This window comes from Rhipicephalus microplus, chromosome 2 (assembly GCF_043290135.1).
Source record: "Rhipicephalus microplus isolate Deutch F79 chromosome 2, USDA_Rmic, whole genome shotgun sequence".
In the NCBI taxonomy this organism is placed as follows: Eukaryota; Metazoa; Arthropoda; class Arachnida; order Ixodida; family Ixodidae; genus Rhipicephalus; species Rhipicephalus microplus.
Window position 1 is genome coordinate 287,430,100 of NC_134701.1, and position 23,622 is coordinate 287,453,721.

At 43.3% G+C, this 23,622-nt stretch overlaps 2 protein-coding genes across 3 annotated transcripts in view; both read left to right on the top strand.

Annotated features, from left to right (window-relative positions):
- The window catches only part of lilli (AF4/FMR2 family member lilliputian), a 197,130-nt gene extending 192,604 nt beyond the window's left edge, over positions 1 to 4,526 (top strand). For both annotated transcript variants that reach the window (XM_037428901.2, XM_037428900.2), the window contains exons 20-21: positions 3,132 to 3,504; positions 4,054 to 4,526. In XM_037428901.2, the coding sequence (XP_037284798.2) occupies positions 3,132 to 3,504; positions 4,054 to 4,190 (510 nt within the window). In that variant the 3' untranslated portion in view covers positions 4,191 to 4,526. The remainder of the gene's footprint in view (positions 1 to 3,131; positions 3,505 to 4,053) is intronic.
- Positions 4,527 to 18,985: 14,459 nt separating this feature from the next.
- LOC119177604 (uncharacterized) overlaps positions 18,986 to 23,622 on the top strand; it is a 41,745-nt gene continuing 37,108 nt past the window's right edge. Inside the window, exons 1-4 of the mRNA XM_037428903.2 lie at positions 18,986 to 19,422; positions 19,485 to 19,632; positions 22,061 to 22,178; positions 22,811 to 22,876. Coding sequence (XP_037284800.2) covers positions 19,113 to 19,422; positions 19,485 to 19,632; positions 22,061 to 22,178; positions 22,811 to 22,876 — 642 coding nt within the window. The 5' untranslated portion in view covers positions 18,986 to 19,112. The remainder of the gene's footprint in view (positions 19,423 to 19,484; positions 19,633 to 22,060; positions 22,179 to 22,810; positions 22,877 to 23,622) is intronic.

Here is a 23,622-nt window from a genome sequence, read left to right on the forward strand (position 1 = left end):
TTCAGAGCCTACCTACGCGCGCAGATGCATCGAACTTACGAGTCATATGCAGCGGAGATTCACTTTCGAAAGCATCTACGTCTGGCAGACCAAATGATAGAATTCCACTGGAAGCTTCAATTACGACTGTTACGTGATTTGGTGGACAAAGTGCGCGTGAGTGCAACCTCCAACGTTCATGTGGCAGAAGGCATCTGCCTACCGGACTTTGTACTAGAAGTATTGGGACTTGGGCCAAAGTTTGCCGTGCAACCTCAAAAGAACAAGCCGGAACTCGTATCAATTGTACGTCAAGTGTCGAAGCGGGTTCCCGAGGATCAAGCCACCAGGATCATCAACGAAGGTGTGGACGCTTTAAAATTGTGTAGGCCTCCATGCCGCAGTTTGCCTCTCAAACGCGTGGAAACTTACTTGACACAGCATGCTCTGAGTGTACTTCCAGTCGATAAAGAAGGAGGGTTTGCGGTTTTCTCGCATGATGAATTTAAAGAAAAGGCTAAAAGTGCTATTACGGCAGTGTTCAGCGAAAAGAAAAGTATTTCGATTGAAAAAGTGAGGGGAAAAGCAATAGAACTTTGTAAGAGGATGAATCTAGAAGGTGTGCTTAGCGGTATCAGAAAAAGTAAAAATGACAGTCTGGATGTGTTCTTTAGTGCTAAAACGCATAAGGAAGGAGTACCGTTCAGAGTGATAGTGTCGGAGAAGGACACGTGGCAAAAAGCTGTAGCTGTGTATCTGCAAAGAACATTAAACTTGCTTGACATAAATGACCCCTTCCTGACAAAAAATTCGGAACAGGTGATAAGTTTCGTCAGGGAACGAAAAAACATAGGGTTAAAAGCGTTTTCGGCTGACATAAAAGATCTGTACTATTCTCTGCCACAATCAGCAGTATTAACAAGTGTTGGCGAATGCATCGATGAGTACGGTGCCGTTAGATTTAGCTCACAAGCAGGTACGTCCGTCGACAATTTCTTAGAATTACTTAGGTTTTACTTGTCGTCAACGTTTATTGAAAACAATGGTACCCTGTATCTGCAAAAACAAGGAGTATGCATTGGCTCGTGCTTAGCACCAGTTTTAAGTAATTTGTTTTTGGCTGAAATGGACAGGAGGCTATCAGGACGCCTAAATGAATACAATGTTGTGCACGTATTTAGGTACGTCGATGACTTTTTAGTGTTTATCAATGACAGAACTGCAGATTTTGCTACTCAATGTAGTAGCGTGTGTAGCGTTTTTCGTGAGGGGCTTAACCCACTTGAAGTGACTTTTGAAATGCCATGTGACGGAAGGCTCAGATTTCTTGACATTAACTTTCAATTCTCAGATGAAAAGACATGCTGGTGTTACGAGCCCAGAGCAAGTAAGCCTTTACTACAGTTTCACTCAGCGCATACTAAACTGGTAAAACGAGGCATTGCGAAGATGTGCTTGAGTGAGGCACTAAAGAAGTCCTGCCGGTGCCTCATGAATGAAAGCTTCAGACAACAGGTCTCGAGGCTAAGCAATGCCGGGTACCCCAAGAGCCTCGTCGTGTCCGTTGCTGAAGGATTGCACAGAAAAGTGCTGGAGAAAAGATGTGAAGGGATGGATAGGGTGAGCTCAAGAAAGGAAAGTTTTGCCGTAATTCCATACATGCATAAGGTTTCTCACAGGATAAAAAAGATTGCGGAAAAATGTGGCACTAACGTAGTTTTCTCGGCACCCAATAAGTTGGTGAGTCTTTGCAGAAGCACAAGACCAGACAAGGGAAAATCAAATGTATGCCAAAAGAAACATAGAAACCTATTTGTGGAGTGCATCATGTGTGTTGTATACCTCATTCCACTTACTTGTGGAAAGTGTTATATCGGTCAGACCAGTAGATGCATAAACGATCGCTTGCGCGAGCACAATAACAAAGTAAATAGTGTTGTTCCTGATGGTTTTCTTTCCCTTCATTGCCAGAGATGTAATTGCACACCGAAATTCAAGGAAACGGTTATAATCAATAGAAGTAGGCACGAGATGACGCGGTTGGTATTGGAGGCCGGCAGAATTGCAGAGCTAGGTGACACGTGTGTGAGCAGCCCATCAGTGGTGTTGACAGATAAGGAACTTGATTACATGTATTCGCGATAGGGTTTGTGGTAACATGGGATAAAAGGAAGAAAGAAAAAGTAGAAAAAGATTGAAAAATATAAAATTGTAAAGTATTGGAACACGCGCGTTGGTTATATTTGATGGTTTTTAGAGCTACGCACGTGCGACGTTGGCGTGGTGGATCGCATACACCACGGAGATCTGCGTGTAATAAACTGTTGTTGAAAGTTAGCGCTGTGTTGTGTCTATGTGCCTTCTCTTGTCCGTGTTCGGTGTCTGCGCTACCATCCATCATCATGCAACCATACCAACAAGCCCAAATCGCCACCCTCATAAACAAACTTGTTTTAGATTGAGTATTTGGTCTGTAACATGGTCATTTAATCTTTTCTGCTTTGCCATTTTTACTGAGAGATGGCATGGTGGAATTCTAGGTGCATATAAAGCAATTCACGACATTTGCTGGTGCAGCCATTGCCTTTTTTTTTTTTACACAGTTGATGTTTATATACAGTGTGAACCGCTTATAAAATAAGTCATGGGAGTCTTGAATATCCGCACTATAAGCGGTAAAATACTATAACCCAAGCAACCTTTTTCAAGGGCTGCAGTTATGCAAAACATGTCGAGCATGCAGCCTCGAGTGTCCAGAACCGCATTGCCATTGAAATGTACCATATTTACTCGAATGTAACGCTTTTTTTTTTTTTCAAAATTTCTCTGAGGTGATTTGGGGGTCCTTGTTATAATCGAAGCACCTCAAATCGTGCCTTGGCGGTGCCGCCCCACTGGTGCCTTGAAATGACCACAACAAACCTAGTGATCTTTCAACCTTGTGCTGGCAACATGTACTGGAAGGGCAAACAGGAGTAAAAAAAGACCCCATTGTAACCGGTCCTGCACTATAAGCAATTATGTTATAAGTGGTCTACACTGTACTTTCTGTGCAGCGTTTATGTGGCTGGAATGCTTCTGGTTGGCCATATGTTAGCGCTTAGCACAATGTTCCCTTCTTGTTGACACAACATCTGTGCCTTGCTTTGCAGTGCCCATTGGGCAAGCTTGCCTCGCCACCCCTGGCTCCGGCAGGCGTCCGCCTGCAGCGGTCCCCGTGCCAGCCGTCTCCACATTCGCCCACGCCTTCACCTGCGGGAAGTGTGGGCTCCCAGAGCAGCGGCTACAGCAGCTGTGAACTGGCCAGCAACGGCCATGGGGGAAGCCGGCAACAGCCAGCGACAGCGGCCACCATGGTGCCAGCCATAGCCCCAGCAGCAGCGGCGCCCTCACCGGGAGCAGTTGCCCTGCCACAGTCCCAGTACCTGATGCTGCAGCGCCAATTGGCAAACCTGACGTGCCTGCACCGTTGCCACGACATGTGGGAGCAGGCAGACTCTCTCACCAGCCGCTCACACTTTAGAGGTGTGTGTCATCTTGTAACGATGATGGTTATGGGGCGAGCTGAGAACGACGGTAAAGGAGCAAGAAGACGAGAGCCATGACCTACCAACTAGCCCAAACCGCCGCTCCTCAAATTATCTTGTAGTCGTACGGGGTTTAGGCGTTCGTTTTGTATGTATTTCTTTGAAGGGTATTGCAAAGGCTACATTCCAAGTTAACCACACTTACTTTATGATTGTTTATTACAAATTACAATTGTTGATTGAAACATGAAGCAGTTGCAGAAACTTTCTGCATGACACTATCCCTAAATCAGAACTTGTTTAATGATAGGTAAGAAGCTTCATGGTTTACAGATGGATTCTTCTCATGAAAGAGAAACTAACCACGTGTGGTATGATGAAGTTAGATGCAGGGATACAGCGTTGACTGATGCATGAGAGGTAATTACAGATCGCAGTAAGAGTGCCCTTATCCTGCAGAGAACTAGAAATGAGCTGACTATAGTTATTTTGGTACTAATGTCTGCATTAGGCTTATGTGTGCATCTTCCTCCACTCCTTTCAACAGAGTTTTTCGAGGACCTTGACAAGGACTGTGGCAAACTGACCCTGCACAGCTCGTGCTCGGAGCTGGTGAAGTACATTCAGGAAGGTGTGTGCCGACTACGGCAGCGGTTCACCACTGGTTCTACGGACACCACGTGATGGGGGCTGTCCCCTGTCGCCGTCACCTGCGTTGCTGCCACCAGCACCGTGAGCTCGATGCCGCACGAGGCACGGCTTTTGTGAACTGTGGCCGTCACGGGTGACTCGGCAGAGGCATTTCACCCCAGTGCTCTTGTGCTGCAATATGTACACATACAAACGACGTGTTTTGTTTACCTTTATTTCTTGTCTCTCGTTGTTGTTCTTTTAATTAGGGCTTCTTCACAACTGTTTCTCAGTGCAACACCCTCACTTCTCTCTGTATTATTAATTTTTTTTCCCCACTTTGCGTTGTGCCCCTTTGGTGGCACAATTTTTTTTCTATTTGTTTTAGAGCCTGTTCTGAGAGCTGTTTGTTCTTGTTGCTGCACATAACCATTGTTGTTGTGGTTGATGTTTGTGTACATAAAAAGTGGGTGTGTGGAAAGATAGAGGCAGGAAAGGAGGAGGAGTGTACATACGAAGGCGACAAGGCAAGCACTGTTTGTTGTTCCTCTCCACAGCCTGTGCTGTTACTTAGTCGTGTGTGCTGCCATGCAAAAAGAGAGAAACGAAGCGCCAGGAAATTGAGTGTCACATGCACAGAAGCAGCAAACAACCATGGGTGATAGTGCAGGAACGCATGGGGAGGAAAAGCCCAGGGATGCAGCGCCACTCTTTGTTTATAAGAACTGTACAAAAATCATTGTCACGATGCACCCCCGCCCGCTCCCCTGCTCCAGCTTGGCTCTCGCCACGTAGGGGACTCGAAGAGGCCTTTGTCTGTGCAAGGAATTGTAAAGTGTCATCAAAGCGCCCATCAATCGACGTAACCTCTTCATTTCAACGCCCTTCTCCCCAGTGATGTTGCGCACAAAGTTTTCTTGCTTGGTTGGACACGTGGGATGTTAATCGTTCTCTCGTCCCCAGGTGCTCCCTGTTCTTTTTAAGAAGCTTGGGAAAAGGCGTTGGAGACTTTTCTGTGATTTAGGTGGCGCCCTTTTTTTTTTATCCAACTCTGAGCGGATGAAATGTGCTCAGCACCCCAAGGCAGGCAGGCATTTGTGTCCGGCGTGGCCTCCCACTCCTTAAGTCTGCCCCGTAACGTCCTTCAGACTGCTCTAAAAAATGTTGTGTTTTAATAATGTGCAAAGTGTCAATGTAGGGCAAGGCGAGATTTTCCTCTCCCTTCATTTCCCGTAAAACTTTCATTTTCAGTTCTTTTTTTTGTTTGTTTTCATATCCCCGTTGTAAATAACACGCGTTGGGGATGTCTGGGCAAAGTGGAAGCCCATGTGAACTGCTGTCTTCACGAAACATGGCTCTACGGTGATTTTTTTGTTGAACACAGCGAGCAGATCAGGGACTTGGCTAAGGGCTGGGAATGCGATCGCAGGGAGAGATATATGTATACACACAACATATATACATATATATATATATTTATATACATAAATTTTTTTTATGCTCTTGTGCAACTGCACTTGAAACAAAGCACAAAGTCGTTTCTCTGCCTCTTTTTTTTTTAATTAGCAACTGCTTTTTTGTAGCTTTGCTTGCCTTTATTTATTTCTCCCACCCTTTCTGCGCAGATATGACCACTTCTTGATGCAGTTTATCTAACACAAAGCTAAGCAAAATTTGATAGCTGACCTGTGAATTCTTTTATTTAGTCATAACACTCATAGGATGTTTTTTTGCACATTGAAACGGGAAACAATAAACATTTTATTGGATGAAGCATTACGGATTATTCTTCTCTCGGGCTGTTGTGCCGTTTTGTTGCATGATTTTCTTGTCTTAGGGCTCGTTTTTATCTGCTTTTAATGCACGGATCTCTCTACTTCTTGCTTTCCTGGGGAGGAGGGGGGTTGCTTGGGGTTCCAGAGGGAAGGGCCAAATCGGTGCGAGGCACTTCTCCGGGAATTGCAAGCCTATGCAAGTCAGAAAGTTGGCTTCCGTCGTCTGTCGCAGACCTTGTAGTAACAGTGATGAGAGCCTGCCTTGGAAATGCCTTGGTCTTTTCACACCTTGCGGCCAGCTGAACTTGTGCCCACAGCTGAGTGAGGGATATACTGCAACTTTCTTGCAGTGACAAAGTGCTTTAATGTCAGAGTATTTTTATTTCTTTTTTTTCTTGGAAGTGCCATAATGTACCTTGTGCAAGAGAGAGGTATGGTACAGACAACAATGCAAAAAAAAAAACGTCTGTACTACAAGTGTGAGGATTTTTATTTTTTACTATCGCCTTGTGCTGTGGACATCGGTACTTGGTGAATTGCCTTTTCCTTGTCTTTTGCCACGACTCAGGCACTTTACTTGATGGTAGCAATTTTACAAAAAGCTTTTTCCGAATCTGCTCTCTGTGAAAGGGAGCCCGGTTTCAGCACTGTGGTGCATTGAGGAAATGCATTGCTTGAACTTAGGGAACACTCCCCCCTCCCCCCACGAGACGACTGTTCTCAAGCTGTAGACTACTGGCTGTAGCTGGCTCTCCTCCTGCCTCGCATTTTATTTACATAGACAGCCAAGACAACAGATGCAGTTGTAAATTTAATAATATATAGTAGCCACAGCTGTCTAAGGCTGAGCGATATTTAACAAATGGTGAGCAGATTGATATGCAACTGTGCTTTTGCTATTTTTTTACTGGCCTGTAGATGATGACTTTTCATGCTTGATCGTGTTTCTGTTCGATTGGAAGGGGTGGGGTGTAGGGTAGAGGGGTAGGATGCAAGTGGGGTCAAGTAGAACAGTTGCCGATATCGTTAAAAAGCGCATGGATTGCAGACTGCATTGGGTTTTGCCTCTATGCCATGGGTTTTCTTTCCAAGTGATCCACCCCGGCTAATTTCACTCGCGTGTGTATGCATCTTTCTTTTTCTCTCCCTCAAAACGCTGGGCATTCTTCATGCACCTGTTTAGCATGGTCGGTGCTTTTTCTGGACATGCTTCCCTATTGAAAAAAAAAAAAAAAAGGTGGAGTTGTGGTTGCACCTGTTCTTCTGCATTATCGACGTTCTGGATGTATTGTGGTGGCAGTTTTTTGATTGACACATCTATAATTTCCTTCCTTGCCTGGGGACGTTTGTTAGCAGACAACCCCTGAGGTGTAGCTTTGTTACTGTCCCCTTTTGCCCAGCCCTTTCCTTCTCTGCATCACCCGTATACATATGAATGTATATCTGAACTATATAAATACCTATAAATATATATATATATATCTCCAGAGAATTTTTTTGTTACTTTTGTGTTATCAATGCTGTACATAGATGTAAATATTTTTCCACGTTAGAGGAGTGTGCAAATATTCACATGCCTCCTTGAACCACGAGTAGTGGAGTCATGGTTTTTTCGGAGAGAAATGAGATGAAAAGGATGTATTTGCTTTCTTACAAAAGCTATAAAATATATGCATTTGAAAGGTATTGTGCCTGCTTGTTTTCTTTGTTACCTGGGCCTGTGCCGACCGGACCTGGGCCTGTAACAGTGCATAATAAACACACCATTCAAAAGTGTGTGGGAAAAGGGCCATCGGTACACTTTGTATGTTGGTGCACGCACCACAGAATGTTAATGACATTATACCTGAAATCAAGAAGGATAAAAGGGCAGGGGCAAGACGTGTAGGAGAAGCAAAAAAAAAAAAATGCTGGTCGTAAGGAGCAGCAGCCTACATTCTAAGAGAAAGCAAATGGCAGAAAGGTCGATGGGCCGATGAGATGAAGTTTGCAATGATAACATGTCCACAGCAAGTACAGGACCGGGCTAATTGGAGAAATATGGCAAAGCCTTTGTCCTTTGTATGAGCGTGTCAGGCCTGTGTTGATGACGGCACTACGGATGAAGGGCACATGCTGGAATATTGCAATTAATCAGATGACAATACCATGATCCCCATCATAAACTTGCAAACTGCTCACCGGCACCACCCTTATGAAGGAATGAGAAGCTAAAAAAATTTGCGTGTAGGGACCACAGATGCTGCCAGGTGCCGCTGCGACTTGTCCCATAACAGACGATGCACGACTCTCATGGTGCACTCGTGTGTGCGCGTTCCTTTCATTGCTTTTCTAGTTTATAAACTGTATCGCGTGGATGGAGCAATTCACAGATTAAACATCTCAAAGCAACATTCTAGCTGTGAAAAGCACCATGGTGGTTGGTTCTGGGATGTTCATTACCAGACCCCAATCTTTGTGCAAGCGCTCTTGCATCCCTATCTAAGCGCAGGCAAACTAAAGCAATATCCTACACATTACCTGCAGAACGCAAGTTTTATTTCCTCATTTTATCTAGTGAAGCTGTGCCCCACCTTGCCACTGCTCAGCAGCTGCAGAAATAATCCAGCCTGCTTACAGGCTGGATTACCGGCTGGAAACAGTACAATGTTGTAACAAGTTCAAATCTGAAATGAAGTTTCTATGACGCTAATAAAGACAATATATGGTACAAATGATGCATACGATGACCCGGGTAAGTTTTCGTGACCTGCCGATTGCCCTTTAAGCATGTCCTTGTCATACTGTCCACTGATAACGATAGAAGGGAGCAGTTGTGCCATCATTTGACCGTTTTTGGGTCTAGTGAACAGCTGATGTAAGCATGCGACAAAACCGGGGGATTACTGCAGCATTGTTACGGATTTTTCGCACTTACAAATATAGCAGATTTTCGCAGTTATGGCCATTGTTCGAGCGTTGCTGTCACATGTCTTACATCGATGATGCGACCTTGGTTTTATTACTGGAGCACGACATATGAACCTTACGAGACAACACCTTTTGCGTGCTTCATTTTGATAATGGGAGTAATGTTTCCAAGAAACTGTAGTATCATTTATTGTCTAAAGCATGCGTTCTAACTAGCTAAATAATTTGGACGGTCCCTATTCTATTCCATGAGCTTTTAACATTGGTATTTTCCACATGGTACTTTTCACCAATAATTCACTATTCCTGATGCTGCCGGTGGTTTTATTTGTCAATTATTTCATTCACGTCATACATGTTATGTATGTGATGTATCAATCGACGCACACCAAAGGCCCCTGTGACACGTACGGGCATAGGTGGTAATTATTTTCGGACAGTGGGGGTTGTGTGGGTGGGTGGAGGGTGTACTTTCTTGATATAAAGGGGGGCTGGGCAGACCAAATGTGGATTTTACTTCTGTATGCCATGCCAAAAAAAAAAAAAGCTGGGAGGGGGGGGGGGTGAAGTCTTCTGGCTATGCCACTGTGGGCATGCCCTCTTCTGCCTGGCACCAGAATTCACCCTCAGGTTAACAAGTCCCCTATGACTGCTACAAATGAATATAAATTGCTTGCTCAGGGACAAAATTGGAATTTTCATTCAGATTTAACTCTCAAAAACATTTTTAAGTGGCGGTATTCACACAACGGCAAGAAACAAATAAGTAAGCTTGTAGTCATGTCGTATTCCCAGAATCAATGGTAGGCTGAAGCACCAGCTGTAAATATTTCAGTCCAAACATTGCTTTTGAAGGATCAGATGCTAATACAGGAAAGTGTAACCTGCAACGAAACTGTTGTTATTTGTGAGGGGCAATTTATTGCACAAAAGCGTCAACAGTGCTTTCCAGAGTAGCTCTAGTAAAAATGGACAGTACAATCAAAGGGCATAAAAGAGTATATAGATGTGCAAACTACCTAGCACCACTTGCGTTACCATGGGCCCATCAGCATCACATCTAATGTAACTACTGGCAGAACTAAAATTCAACCCCACTTAAAGGAAAACTTAAGTCATACATGTTATGTATGACTTAAAGGCGGAGATGGCGTAGTGGTTAGAGCATCCGCCTCGCATGCAAGAAGTCCGTGGTTCAACCGGATTAAAAAAAAAAAAATCCGCGTGTTTATGGAACTGCATTAAGAGGCCTGGGGTGCGGCCTCACCGGTAATCACCGCCGGGAACGCACTCCTTCACCAGAGAAGGATTGGCCACCCTGGTGCAGTATCTGGCCACTACCTCCCACATGCATACGTCAAATAACTCACGGCCCTCAGTCCCCAGCAGCTGCGAAGCAACTGACCACGATGGCGGTCAGATCTGCAATGCAGCAGAGGGTGCTAAGAATCTCTGGATCTGGACAGGCCGCCATTGGAACCTGAACTTGGCAACGTTTAACGCTAGAACCTTATCTAGTGAGGGAAGTCTAGCTGTACTATTCGAGGAGCTAGAGGGTGTTAAATGGGATATAATAGGGCTCAGTGAGGTTACGAGGACAGATGAGGCCTATACGGTGCTACAAAATGGGCACATCCTTTGCTATCGGGGCTTGGCAGACAGAAGAGAACTGGGACTGGGGTTCCCAATTCACAGAAACATAGCTGCCAACATATAGGAATACTATAGCATTAATGAAAGGGTGGTAGGTATCGTAATTAAACTGAATAAATGATACAAGATGAAGGTAGTACAGGCTTACGCACCTACATCCAGCCATGATGACGCTTCAGTTGAAAGATTCTATGAAGACGTGGAATCGGCAATGAGTAAGGTAAAAACACAGTATACTATCGTGATGGGCGACTTTAATGCAAAGGTAGGGAAGAAGTAGGCTGGAGACCAGGCAGTAGGAGATTATGGCATTGGTACTAGAAACGCAAGAGGAGAGCTACTAGTAGAATTCGCAGAACGCAATAATTTAGGGATTTTGAATACCTTCTACCGAAAAAGAGAAAACCGCAAGTGGACATGGAGGAGCCCTAATGGCGAAAATAAGAACGAAATAGACTTTATAATGAGTGCACACCCAGGAATCGTGCAGGATGTGGAAGTGGTTGGCAAGGTACGATGCAGTGACCATAGAATGGTACGGTCTCGAATTCGCCTAGACTTAAAGAAGGAACGACAGAAACTGATACGCAAGAAGCCAATCAATGAGCTAGCACTGAGAGGGAAAGTACAGGAATTCAGAGTGTCGCTGCAGAACAGTCGGCTCTTAGTGAGGAAACCGATCTTAGCGTAGATACAATGAATGATAATCTGACGAGTATTGTTACGGAGTGCGCAGTGGAAGTTGGAGGCAGGGTAGTTAGACAGGACACTGGCAAGCTTTCCCAGGAAACGAAGAACCTAATTATAAAGCGTCAAATCATGAAAGTGTCAAGTACGACAGACAAAATAGAACTGGCAGAGCTTTCGAAGTTGATTAATAGACGTAAGGTATGCGATGTAAGAAGGTGTAACATGGAGAGAATTGAACACGCTCTGAAAAACGGAGGAAGCGTCAAAGCAGTGAAGAGGAAACTTGGGATAGGCAAAAGTCGGATGTATGCACTAAGGGACAAAGAAGGCAAAATAACTACCAATATGGATAGGATAGTTAAAATAGCGGAGGAGTTTTACAGAGATCTGTACAGTAGCGGAGACAACCACGACCTTAATACTATAAGAACTAGCAGTAACCCAGATGACACCCCAGTAGTAATGATAGAAGAAGTCAGAAAAGCTTTGGACAGCATGCAAAGAGGCAAAGCTGCTGGTGAGGATCAGGTAACATCGGATCTGCTGAAAGATGGAGGACAGATTGTGTTAGAAAAACTAGCCACCCTGTTTACGAGGTGTCTCCTGACGCGAAGAGTACCAGAGTCTTGGAAGAACGCTAGCATCATCTTAATACATAAGAAAGGAGATGACAAGGACTTGAAGAATTAAAGGCTGATCAGCTTGCTCTCTGTAGTATACAAGTTATTTACAAAGGTAATTGCTAACAGAGTAAAGAAAACATTAGAATTCAATCAAGCAAAGGAACAAGCAGGATTTCGAACAGGCTACTCAACAATTGACCACATTCGTACTATCAATCAGGTAATGGAGAAATGCTCAGAGTATAACCAACCACTATACATAGCCTTCATAGATTACGAGAAGGCGTTTGATTCAGTAGAAATATCAGCCGTCATGCAGACACTGCGGAATCAGGGCGTAAATGAAATATATATAAACATTCTGGAAGAAATCTACAGGGGATCAACTGCTACCATAGTGCTTCATAAAGAAAGCAACAGAATACCAATCAAGAAGGGTGTAAGGCAGGGGGACACAATCTCACCAATGATATTTACCGCGTGCTTACAGGAGGTTTTCAGAAGCCTAGAATGGGAACAGTTAGGAATAAGAGTTAATGGAGAATACCTTAGTAACCTGCGCTTCGCCGATGACATTGCATTGCTGAGTAACTCAGGGGACGAATTGCAACTCATGATTACGGAATTAGACAGGGAGAGCAGAAAGGTGGGTCTTAAAATTAATCTGCAGAAAACGAAAGTAATGTACAACAACCTCGAAAAGGAGCAGCACTTCAAGATAGGTAATAGTGCACTTGAAGTTGTAACAGACTATGTCTACTTAGAGCAGGTAATAACCGCAGAGCCGAACCACGAGATTGAAGTAACTAGAAGAATAGGAATGGGGTGGAGCACATTCGGCAAGAACTCTCAAATTATGACAGGTAGATTGCCACTATCCCTCAAAAGGAAGGTATATAACAGCTGTATCTTGCCGGTACTTAGCTACTGAGCAGAAACCTGGAGACTTACAAAGAGGGTTCAGCTTAAATTGAGGACGACGCAGCGAGCAATGGAAAGAAAAATGGTAGGTGTAACCTTAAAAGACAAGAAGAGAGCAGAGTGGATTAGGGGACAAACGGGGGTTAAGGATATTATAGTTGAAATAAAGAAGAGGAAATGGACATGGGCAGGGCATGTAGCGCATAGACAGGATAACCGCTGGTCATTAAGGGTAACAAACTGGATTACCAGAGAAGGGAAGCGGGTTAGGGGGAGACAGAAGGTTAGGTTGGCAGATGAGGTTAAGAAGTTTGCGGGTATAAATTGGCAGCAGCAAGCACAGGACCGGGTTAACTGGCGGAACATGGGAGAGGCCTTTGTCCTGCAGTGGACGTAGTCAGGCTGATGATGATGAAAGGAAAACACTGTCCTAAAATTCAGTTAACACCACTTCTGGGATCGGACAAAATCTTTCAGATAACTTACAACTTTCGAATATTATAAATGCAGCGGTGTAATATCTGATGACAAGCACTAATCTTCAAATTTCACAAAAAATGAGCGAATGCATGCATGCACCTGCAGGAAAGTTCTTACCCTGCAGAAGGCACCTGCAGGAACTCACCCCTATCGCTGCAGGACAGCTGCAGTAATGGGGGTGAGATCTAGCACCGTGGTGTGTTGCGGCACTTTAGAGAAATAAGCAAGCTAAACAAGAAAAAGCAAATCTGGTGATGTGGGGTGTGGCGGCATGAGCAGGTCGTAAGTGTATAGAAAAGGTCTTGGACAAAACACATTTTTACTTATAATCAAATATGTGTTTCTTAAGTACCTATATAAAAAAATGCTGGCTAAATTTCAGCCTCATTAGTGTAGCTGAAAAGCTGGATCTTGCATTCATAGAGAAGCCAACACATACACCTCGCAAGCCATGTACCCCAAGGAGGTTATACTAAAACTATATATAACTATGTATAACCTCCTTGATGTACCCATGACCACCGATGGCCATATTTTTTGAAAGTGCACTCAACACAAGCGAGGGGGACTCAATTGGGCTAGTATGGCTGTTGCCATTATATAATACATGTGGGTGTATTATGCCAATCGTCATCTTGTGTTTCACAATCTTCTGTGATAATGCTTTAGCTTCCACTTCTTTCTTTTGGCCACATAGCTCTTCACAAGGAAGAGTTAACATTTGTAAAATTCATCCTGTTGAACATATTTGGAATTTAGAACAGCGCTAAAGATAAAAGACCATGTAAAGATAGACACCAACTCAGGTGGGTGCTTGTCCCAATACTGTCCAAACTTTTGCTCTGCTTTAGACCTTATAAGTATGTTGGGCAAAGTTTTCCAAGCTTCCACTTAACCCTTCATGCACATGATGCCTTTCGGAAAAGTGCTTCAAATGGTGAAAGAAAATGCAGCGAAGTGTTACGTGGCTGAAAAGAAGTGGAAGCCTAATCATTATAATAGAAGAATGTATAACACATGAGTACAATTCCATGTGAAAATTTCAAGGCCCATATGAGGTATTAACAAAGGATATCAAGTTCTAGTGTATTTTATTCATTATTCGATCCTGCGGGAGGGAACGTCGTAGGTCTTGGCAACACGGGTCCGTTGGAACCAGGCTTGGAGGAGAGGGCATCTGCTGTCTTTGGTGGGGCACGGACCTGTTTTACATTCCATTTATCTTCATTTGTTTATAGCAAAAAACAATGAACCAATGTTACTAACAACCCTGTTGCAGGATAAGCGTGTAAATAAATGTGATTTGCAACTTCGAAACAAATAATGTCCTATATACAGCAAAAAGTCCAATCCAATGACAACAAGTGGCTATTCCCAATCAAAAGCCCCGATGTCAGGGATCAACTGTGGGCTGTCCAGAGGGCCCACGATCAGCGGTTGGGCTTGGCCTGACTGTCCCAACGTGAAAGTGGCTCGCTGCGCATTGAGTCGTGCACCTCGGGACTTACAATAAAGGGTCGCATCCATTCATCCAAGATTAATGCATTAATCCATCCACTGCTCCCAAAAGCACACCAGGTGTTTTGTCACTCAAATGCTCCAAATCTTTAAACTTCACTGAGATACATTGCCTGTTGAAGCATTTCAAGATCATGGTTTCTTGTCATGTACACTGCCAGAAACTATATTATAAAGCAGACAAAGACAAAGAATTTCAATGAAGTTCTCAGGGACTTTTTTTTTTTTTTCACATTGCTAAGAAGGTACCTATTTTCGTATTGTACTTTGAAGGACCATCAGAAGTGATTTTTCATTGGATCCATGTGGTATCAGAGTTTGAACAATAGGTAATCAAGATGGATTGTTTTTTTTTACTTATTTGTGTAAATTTATTTTCACTTCTTATGGTGCATTCATATAGCGAAAATTTTTCTGCTTTTCACTTTTCGGGTCACTTTTCGGGTCACGTGCAGTTGATGTTGTTTTCCGCCGGCGTCCGTAACCACATCGCGTGAAAATAGAAAAAGAACCTTGCACCAATGACGCAGTGGAGCTTGAACCCGGGTCCACTGGGTGCCAGCACAATATTCTACCACTAAGTTATGCCGGTGCTTGTAACTTGTTGTCAAACTTGCCTTAGGCAGGCCTAACCTAGCACCAATGGCACAGTAGGGCTCTAATCTGGGTCTGCTGGGTGCCAGCCCAGTATGCTACCACTGAGCTACACCGGTGCTTGTGACTTCTTGTTAAACTTGCCTTAGGCAGGCTTGATGTTGGGAAACCAATCGTGTTAACATGACTTATAAAGCGTTTCACAACAGTGAAAGTACAACCAATCATCGCACAATGCGAATAGCATAACAAGTGGGCTGTCCAATGTTCCAAACCATCACAAAAGCTTCTTCTTGTTCTCCTATTAACTGTTCAGCCACTTCAGCCATAAGTTCTCATCGTTGCTAGCTACTGCATAGAAAATTGACACAAAATTCTTTGCAAGTGTTTAGTGGATACCATGCTTCTCAGAGGAATGACGAAAAACAGCATAGCGAATGCCGGCTTACTACCCAAAAGTTCATTATTAATGCCCTAGTGGGTACCAAGCAACTGTGCTTGCACTAGTTACCCAATGAGTGTTTTGAAAAGGCACTGAAAGGCCGCTCTTCTAGCTTTCTATGTGACTGTGCGGCATCTACCGCCCAGGCCTGGCATTTTTTTTTAAGAGTGCACATATACAAATTTGTTGAAACTCAAATAGCACACAAATGTTCACCTGAGTCATTGATGAGAGTGGAAACTTTTGAGACTCAGTGCTGAAAATCTTTTGAAATAGCGTCTCTATAGTAGGACTGACAGACAGAATTTGTTATTGTACTTCTAAGCTAATCCTGTTTTTCAGTGTAATATCACTTTCAAAAGTCTAAAGAAAATAATATTCACAAGATTGTTAGGTGATTTTATGAGAAATATAGTGCTATAAAAACAACAAGCCCTGTTAAAGTGATGAAACTCACGGCCATTCAACACTGTCACGATGTGCGAGCAGCAAAAGCGCTACACTAAAGAAAAAGGAGAGCATGCTTAGCTGAGCAAGTCATATATGGCTTCAGAGTGTGCACAAGGTCAAAAAATCAAATCAATTACTAAAGCAACATTTTCTTTCTCCCATATTGTTTAGACACATTCAGAAAGTTGAGGTTCTGAGCCCTGATCGACGCACTTAATTGGCAGTTCGTGCTGTTATGCAACTATGTACTTTATTACAATAAGCACTTTTGTGGAGCTTTGTGTTACTATAGGAAATATAGTGCATTGTGCACAGTATGTTCCAGAAAGAATTTCCCTGTTGTTTTTATGGATGCCCTCTGCTCATATATCTCTGCAATGTAATTCAGTATTCCGCTGCTGGCATGCTCATAATTGCGCACAGTAGCGTTCTTGCTGAAGTGTGCAGGCTCATTTGTCTGAAAATGAAGCAAACCTCCACCTGAACATTAACCATTGAAAGTTTTTTTTTTTTTACAAGTTGGCTGTTCAAGAGTGCATTACCCTTTACTGCCTATAATGTAGCGAATTCATGACATACCGAAAAACTTCGAGCAAGCATGTCACGGAATGCATGTCACCGTTAATGCTGGCTGTCAAGTACGTACTCACAGCGAATATGTAGCTTTCAGCATAAAAGATTTAGTGCTATCTTGTGTGGTGTATTTTATGCTAGAAGCTGTGATGGAGTGTGTGAAGCACGTGCAAGAGCGCTCAATCCTTCGTTTGTACTAGCCTGGCTGAGGCAAGTTATATCTTGAATAATTTTGTTTATTTGGCGTGCATGCGCTCAAGAACTGGCACACGACATGTTGCACAGTTCTGAAGTACATTTTTTATTGCAAGACAGTTGCTCCTGTGGCATGTGGAGAATTTGCAACATACATAAAATTATGCATTAGAGATAATTCAGTTGTGGAATCAATCATTTAAAAGTTGCTAATTAAAGCAGAAAAATGAAAAGCTTTCATTTTCTTCGGCAGCATCATAATTCGGGCATTAAAGGGTTGAAGCAGCCAGGGCTATTTCTGACATTCAGGGATACATGCCTTACATGTTATTAAATTGCCGAATAACGCAATTTACTAGAAGTTTGTATTTGAAATCCCATTGTCAAAAGTTGGCTCCATGCAATGATGTTTGCATATGTTTGGTGGTGCCTCCAATATGAGCACTGCTAGTAGGTCGCAGGGACTGAGATGTGCATTGAGAAGTGTGGCCAATCGCATATCTTAATGCAGAGTGGTAAAGTGAATTTTTTTTATTGCCTTAATTTTTTTTTTGTATCGTGCAGCATTGTTCTGATGCAATGAAAAAATTCCTGGAGTGTCGCATGACCAACGTTTCAACAATGGTTGTCTTGTCACTACAAGTAGTTTTCATATATTGCGGCAGTTTGCGTGCACTTGCAGTTCCAGTGGGGTCGGTGGGGTGCTTAGAGAGGCGGTGCCAGTGCGGTGCCATGCAGTGTGCGCAGAGAAATAGGAGGGGGGAGGGGGGAGCTTATCCAAAACTTATTGCCTAGTACCCCTCCCCACCCACCCAAGAGCAAACATAGCCAAACACAGTGTACTTCGAGGGGGCAGGAATTGTACTTGAAGGAACTCATGCCCCTATTGAAGCACAAAGTAGAGGGGGGGAGGGAGTTATAGTTGAAGGAGATCACCTAATTTGTCGCAGATAACCCCCCTCCCCCTCAAGTAAAAAAAATCCTGGCGCTCCCACTGCAAACATTACTTGGTTACCGGATCAATCTGCTGATTAGAATAATCTCAGACAGAATCAACTTGGCCCCAGCGAAGATAAAAGCAGCTGCACGCGGCAAAGTTTTTTTTGGCGTTGCATAAGTGGTTGCCAGACTGGAAGAGTCAGTGTTGCCAGACTGCCGCTAAATTTGACTGCAAAGTTTTTTTTGTAGTTGTGGCTTTTCCGTGAGAATTTGGTGCCATCCGCGGTGCATTTCGCGAACGAGCGACGCTGGCCGTTTTAATTAACGGAATGAACCGCGCCTAGAGGTAGTCGAGGGCGGTGCTGCTTCGCAACGCGCGGTTGATTCCGTAAATAAAATGAATTCTGTAACGCGCGGTTCATTCCGTTAATTAAAACAAATTCTACTTTTGCTAGGTGCGGTTTATTTCGTTAATTAAATTAGCCTCCTAATTGCACGGCATTGCCATGCTCTACTTCTGCTAGGCTCGGTTCATTCCGTTAATTAAAATGAATTCTGTAATGCGTGGTTTATTCCGTTAATTAAAACGGAATGAAAACGGCCTCTTAATTGCACGGCAGCACCACGCTCGACTTCTGCTAGGCCAACACCATAGCCAAAACCACCTAGACTATTGGTGGTGTTGGCTAGGCTCGGTTCATTCCGTTAATTAAAACGGCCAGCGTCGCTCATGCACTCACGAAATGCACCGTGGATGTCACCAAACTCTTACAAAAAAGCCACAACAACAACAAAAAAAAATGTTTCAGCCACATTTAGCGGCAGTCTGGCAACAACCACCCTAAAGTTTGGCAACTGACTTATGCAACGCCAAAAGGAACCTTGCCGCTGCACGCTAGCATTGTAGCAGACGATTTCTTCTTAAAACTTGCACTGCGCCACGTTCTAGGTAAACTTTGTGAAAGTTTGGTAAAGTGCATAAAAATGTGAGTATTCTCTGACAAACTACAGAAATAAGTATAATATTTATCAATAAATCTGCTGTCATTTTTTTTTGTGCTCTCGACAATGCAAACATCGCTATCGCCGTAAACATCAGTCGTCAACACAGCCATGTGCGTTTGTTGCAATGTCTGCTGCGATCACTGCGTTGCATAGTAGCATGTAATCGTTGAGAGCATTCGGTGTGGGCTTTTGATGACTTGTGTTTTGTATGTCGATTATACTGAAAACGCTTCTAGATATTGTACCACGTACTACGCAGCGGATAGCGTTGCGAGTGCTGTTTCAGTCGCGCCACTGTAACATGTCAAACACGGTGGAACCGGCCGCGGAGGAGTACAGCATCAAAAGTAACGCTCACCGAAAATTTTATGATCTCTCTGATGCCTACGCTGTAGAATCATTTAGTAACAATGTCAAGGCAAAAAAGTTGGTCGGCGACGAGCAGTTCATGGAGTACATCAATTCTAACGTCATTGGAAAGGACGCAACTTTTCTGGGCCCTTACGGTCGTCGAAAAGGTAAGCTTGTCTAACGAGATGAGATGCCTATTTGTCTCACCCTTCGTGCGCTATCTTTTCAGTTGTGTATTGCGACCACACAGCGTCAGGGAGGTCACTCACTTTTATCGAAGACTTCATTCGCAGTGAAGTGTTGCCTATGTATGGAAACACGCACACCACCACATCTGTTACAGCCCTTCAGACTACAATGTTCAGACACGAGGCAAGGTAAGATTAAGTCGATGTTCGTTTCCGGCAAATCAGACCGCATATAATGGATTAAGTGATGGTGCTTTGTAACCATGTTGTATTGGCTTTCAATTTATCATTTGTAACTGCCTCGTTGTAATCAAGCCATATTTTATTAAGATTGGTTCAAACTTAGCCTTATTATCCACGTTTGTCAGCTCAGCAACTTGGTACCTTGAAATCAAAGGGGTGGTGGGACCAAATCTGAGGCTATAAAAATCTTTCTGTAGGCTTCGACTGTATGCAAAGGCACTCGGCACAAATTGTTGGTAGCAGCGAACGATTAGAACGTATCCTAATTCGCTTCTAAAATGTGGCGAGATGCTTATTCTCGCAATCGAAAGCCATTGCTAGTGCAACTGACACCGACGTAATGTGTTGTTAAAAGCAGTGTCGTTCATACACCATTTCAACATTTGTTGTTTAAAGGCGTGAATTACATAGGGGGGAGGTGCCTTTACCTCCCCCCACTAACTTTTACAGAGAATTTATTATTATATCTCATGATCTCATCTCTTCCAAGAAAAATGACCTCACCGGTTCGGAAGCTCTCGGAATTCTTTTTCGAAGACGCTGTGATGCATAAGATCTGCAATCGTTCTGCGTGTGCGGAGGCGAAAGACGATGATGAGAACACTGGCGCATGTACGTACAAGAATGCGCCACCATGGATAGCTTGGGAGGCGTGGAAGAAACAGAAGAGCTGCGTACGAGTATGGCGCATGGAGTGGAGTGCCACGCGGTTGGTGAAGTGGTGTTTATTCAGGGAGAATCAGGGTGGAGGCAGTTTGCCAGCGTCATGGTCGTGGTTTGCCCCGAGTGTCTGGGTGAGGACAAGAGTCGGAGCGGCCTGCTTTGCTTCACCTCAAGTTTCGATGGGCCACGGAGCCAGCGAGAACCTACCGCAGCCACCAGGTCCAATGTAGGGTGTTAGCCCGAGTGCTTGGCTTGGCTGTGGCGATATTTAGCAAAAATACAGGAATTTTGGAGAACGTATCCTGCTTCCTTGAGCAATAGAAAACATGGCAACAAAGAATGAGCAAGCCACAAGTTCGATCGAACTACCTCTTTGATGTACCCTTTGCACAGAAACTTTATTTGTTCCCTTGAATTTAAGATACATTGCAAAAACTACTCTTCTGGTACTGTATCACATGTCCAAGTGTTGATTAACCTCGCCGCGGTGGTCTAGTGGCTAAGGTACTTGGATGCTGACCAGCAGGATGCAGGATTGAATCCTGGCTGTGGCGGCTGTTTTCGATGGAGGCGATAGTGCTGTAGGCCCGTGTGCTCTGATTTGGGTGCACGTTAAAGAACCCGAGGTGGTAGAAATTTCCAGAGCCCTCCACTACGGCGTCTCTCATAATCATATGGTGGTTTTGGGACGTTAAAGCCCACATGCCAATCAATATCAAAGTGTTGATTATAACTCATTATTACTCACTTTGACTATAATTGCCTACAAATGCAGCACGGCTTCATTGGTTTAATTAATAAACAATGTTTTGTTGCTCCTGATATGCAATTTACGTCGTGTAGTCGAGCAGTACTGAGAATAGTGTTTTGAGAATTTAAACCGGTAGTTATACTCAGTGACAACTTCACAGTGGAGTAAAGTGAAGTGCCTTATCAGATTAACCTTTAATTTTCAGGCTATGGATGCATAAGCTGTTTTTCACGCGATATTCATAACCTTCTTCATTTCAATTCAGTGTAACGTACCTTTGTTACTGTGCTGTGAATCTTGCCATGTAAAAAGGCACTCCTGAAGAAAATAATAAACACTGCATGGTTTGTCATGCAAAGAAGACAATGCTGGTGACTGACAACAGACCATGGCTTTCTATGCTGATGTATTAAAAGCTAATTCACTTCTCTTATGTTTTCAGTTCTACCACTTCTTGTTTTCTCGTTGCAAGGTGCAGTGCTTTTGCATTTAAATCTGCTGAAATTGCTGCTTCTTGAATTCACAATGTGGGCATCACCTGTTATATAATGAAGTTGTCTCAAGTATTAGGCACATTTTAGTATGTTAGTAAACCCTAACATCATTTCCAAATAATTTCTGTAATTTCCAAATTTTCTCAGAATTAATGCATTCATACAAATACTTCTCAAAGTATGCTAAGCAAAGCTACAGTTATTACAAGCAGCTGCTGTGCGGGGCATCTTTAGAGTGGACTGCTCTTTTTAGCCACTATCAGTGCTGGCCAGTGTTAAAATCATGGGTAATGTATTTGTTGTACCAACACTAATCCTTGAATTAGCTCTACTAGACAAGAGTGTTTATGCCTTGTTTGTGTCCACAGATATACTCCATGAAGGCACAGCATGATATAATAAATTGCTTTGTTTCATTTTTATGAGCACCAGATCACCGAGTTCTTTGCACTTTCTTCCACCGCAGAGACATAGTAAGAGCCAGTGTGAATGCGAGTGAAGCCGACTCTGTCATATTTGTGGGCACGGGCACTACTGGCGCTGTACACAAGCTCATCTTAGCTTTGGCCCTTACGATGCCACCAGTAAGCATCGTTTTGTACTTGCATGCTTTCTGTAATGTTTCCTTTAATGAGACACATCAGAGACTTTGCTAGAGGGCTTTGAAGGAAATTATTTTTTTATGCTAGGCAAATCTCGCACATTTGGTAAACAGTAATTCATTGTCCCTTTAATAAGTGAGAAAGAAAATCAGCTCTAATAGAATTATAAGCAAGTCATTTTCTTTCACATTTCTTGCTGTTCCTCCTGTGAAGAATGGGAAGACAGAGTGCTATTTTAATTTACCACAGCACTGACATATATTTAATTCAAAACTATAATCATTGCATACTCTAGATTACTTCAGTAACTGTTGACTTCTTAGACACCTACTGAGTAATTCAGTTGTCCCTGTTACTCTTGCAGTGTTACACTATGTTAAAGTGCATAGTTGACTTAAACCTCTGCTCTAATGCACAAGATTTCGTAGTTAGGCTAGTTGGCTCATAAACATTATGGTACAACAACGTGAAATACGGTACAGTGACACTCAAAATACGGGACAGCGCCATGTCCTGTAGGTCTCACTGTCCCATATTTTGTGTTTCTGCCATAATATGCTTGGAATTTCAAATGCTTTCATGTGACCTGAGACATGTTTTGCTCCTCATTACAGGTAGTTTTTGTTGACACATTTGCACATCACTCTCTTCTCCTTCCTTGGAGGGAAGTGGGAGCCAAAGTAAGTATATTATCATGGCGATATTGGGTGCCATCACCTCTATGTCTGCTCTTGAAACATGTAAGCTGTCTCTTGGGAAGCATTAGCATTATGTGCTGTACATGCAATATCTTTGATATGTCAGAGGTCATTACTAGATCTGGTGGTTATTAGCAGCGCTGCTGGCATTTGTGCTGGAGCATCTGTACGATTGGCATGATAACTCTTTATTGTAATCACTTGTGGCAGGCCTTCAGAGGGGCTTTGACTTTTAATATTGAGCAAACAGTCATGGGTTCATTTTTTTTTGGCGAAACACTGGGTGGAACACATCTACTTGAGTACTTATACTCAGGTCCCAATTAAACTCATTCAAGCAGCCAAACCTAATATTGAATCTATTACACTTTTGCAAGAATTGCACAGCTTTGGGACATAAAGCAGCTGCTAATACAGTCAAGTCCTCTTGTAAAAATATTATTTACAACATCACAGATATAATCATAAAGAACAATAGCACCATTCACTTTTTTATGGTAAAATAAACCACTTCTTACGGTGCTGCAGGGTTGCGATATCAAATGTAGTAATCGAATACAGCTGCAGTGCGAAACAGAAATGACTCTTGGTGCTGACGGCATGCCCCACTGTGCTCCACGCACACACTCCCTGAGAAGCGAGTTGACTGTGCTTCTAACGAAGAAGCGAGAGAAGGATGAGCTTTCCTTCCAAAGCTCTAAAGTGGTGCTAGAAGAGGCCTGCAAAAC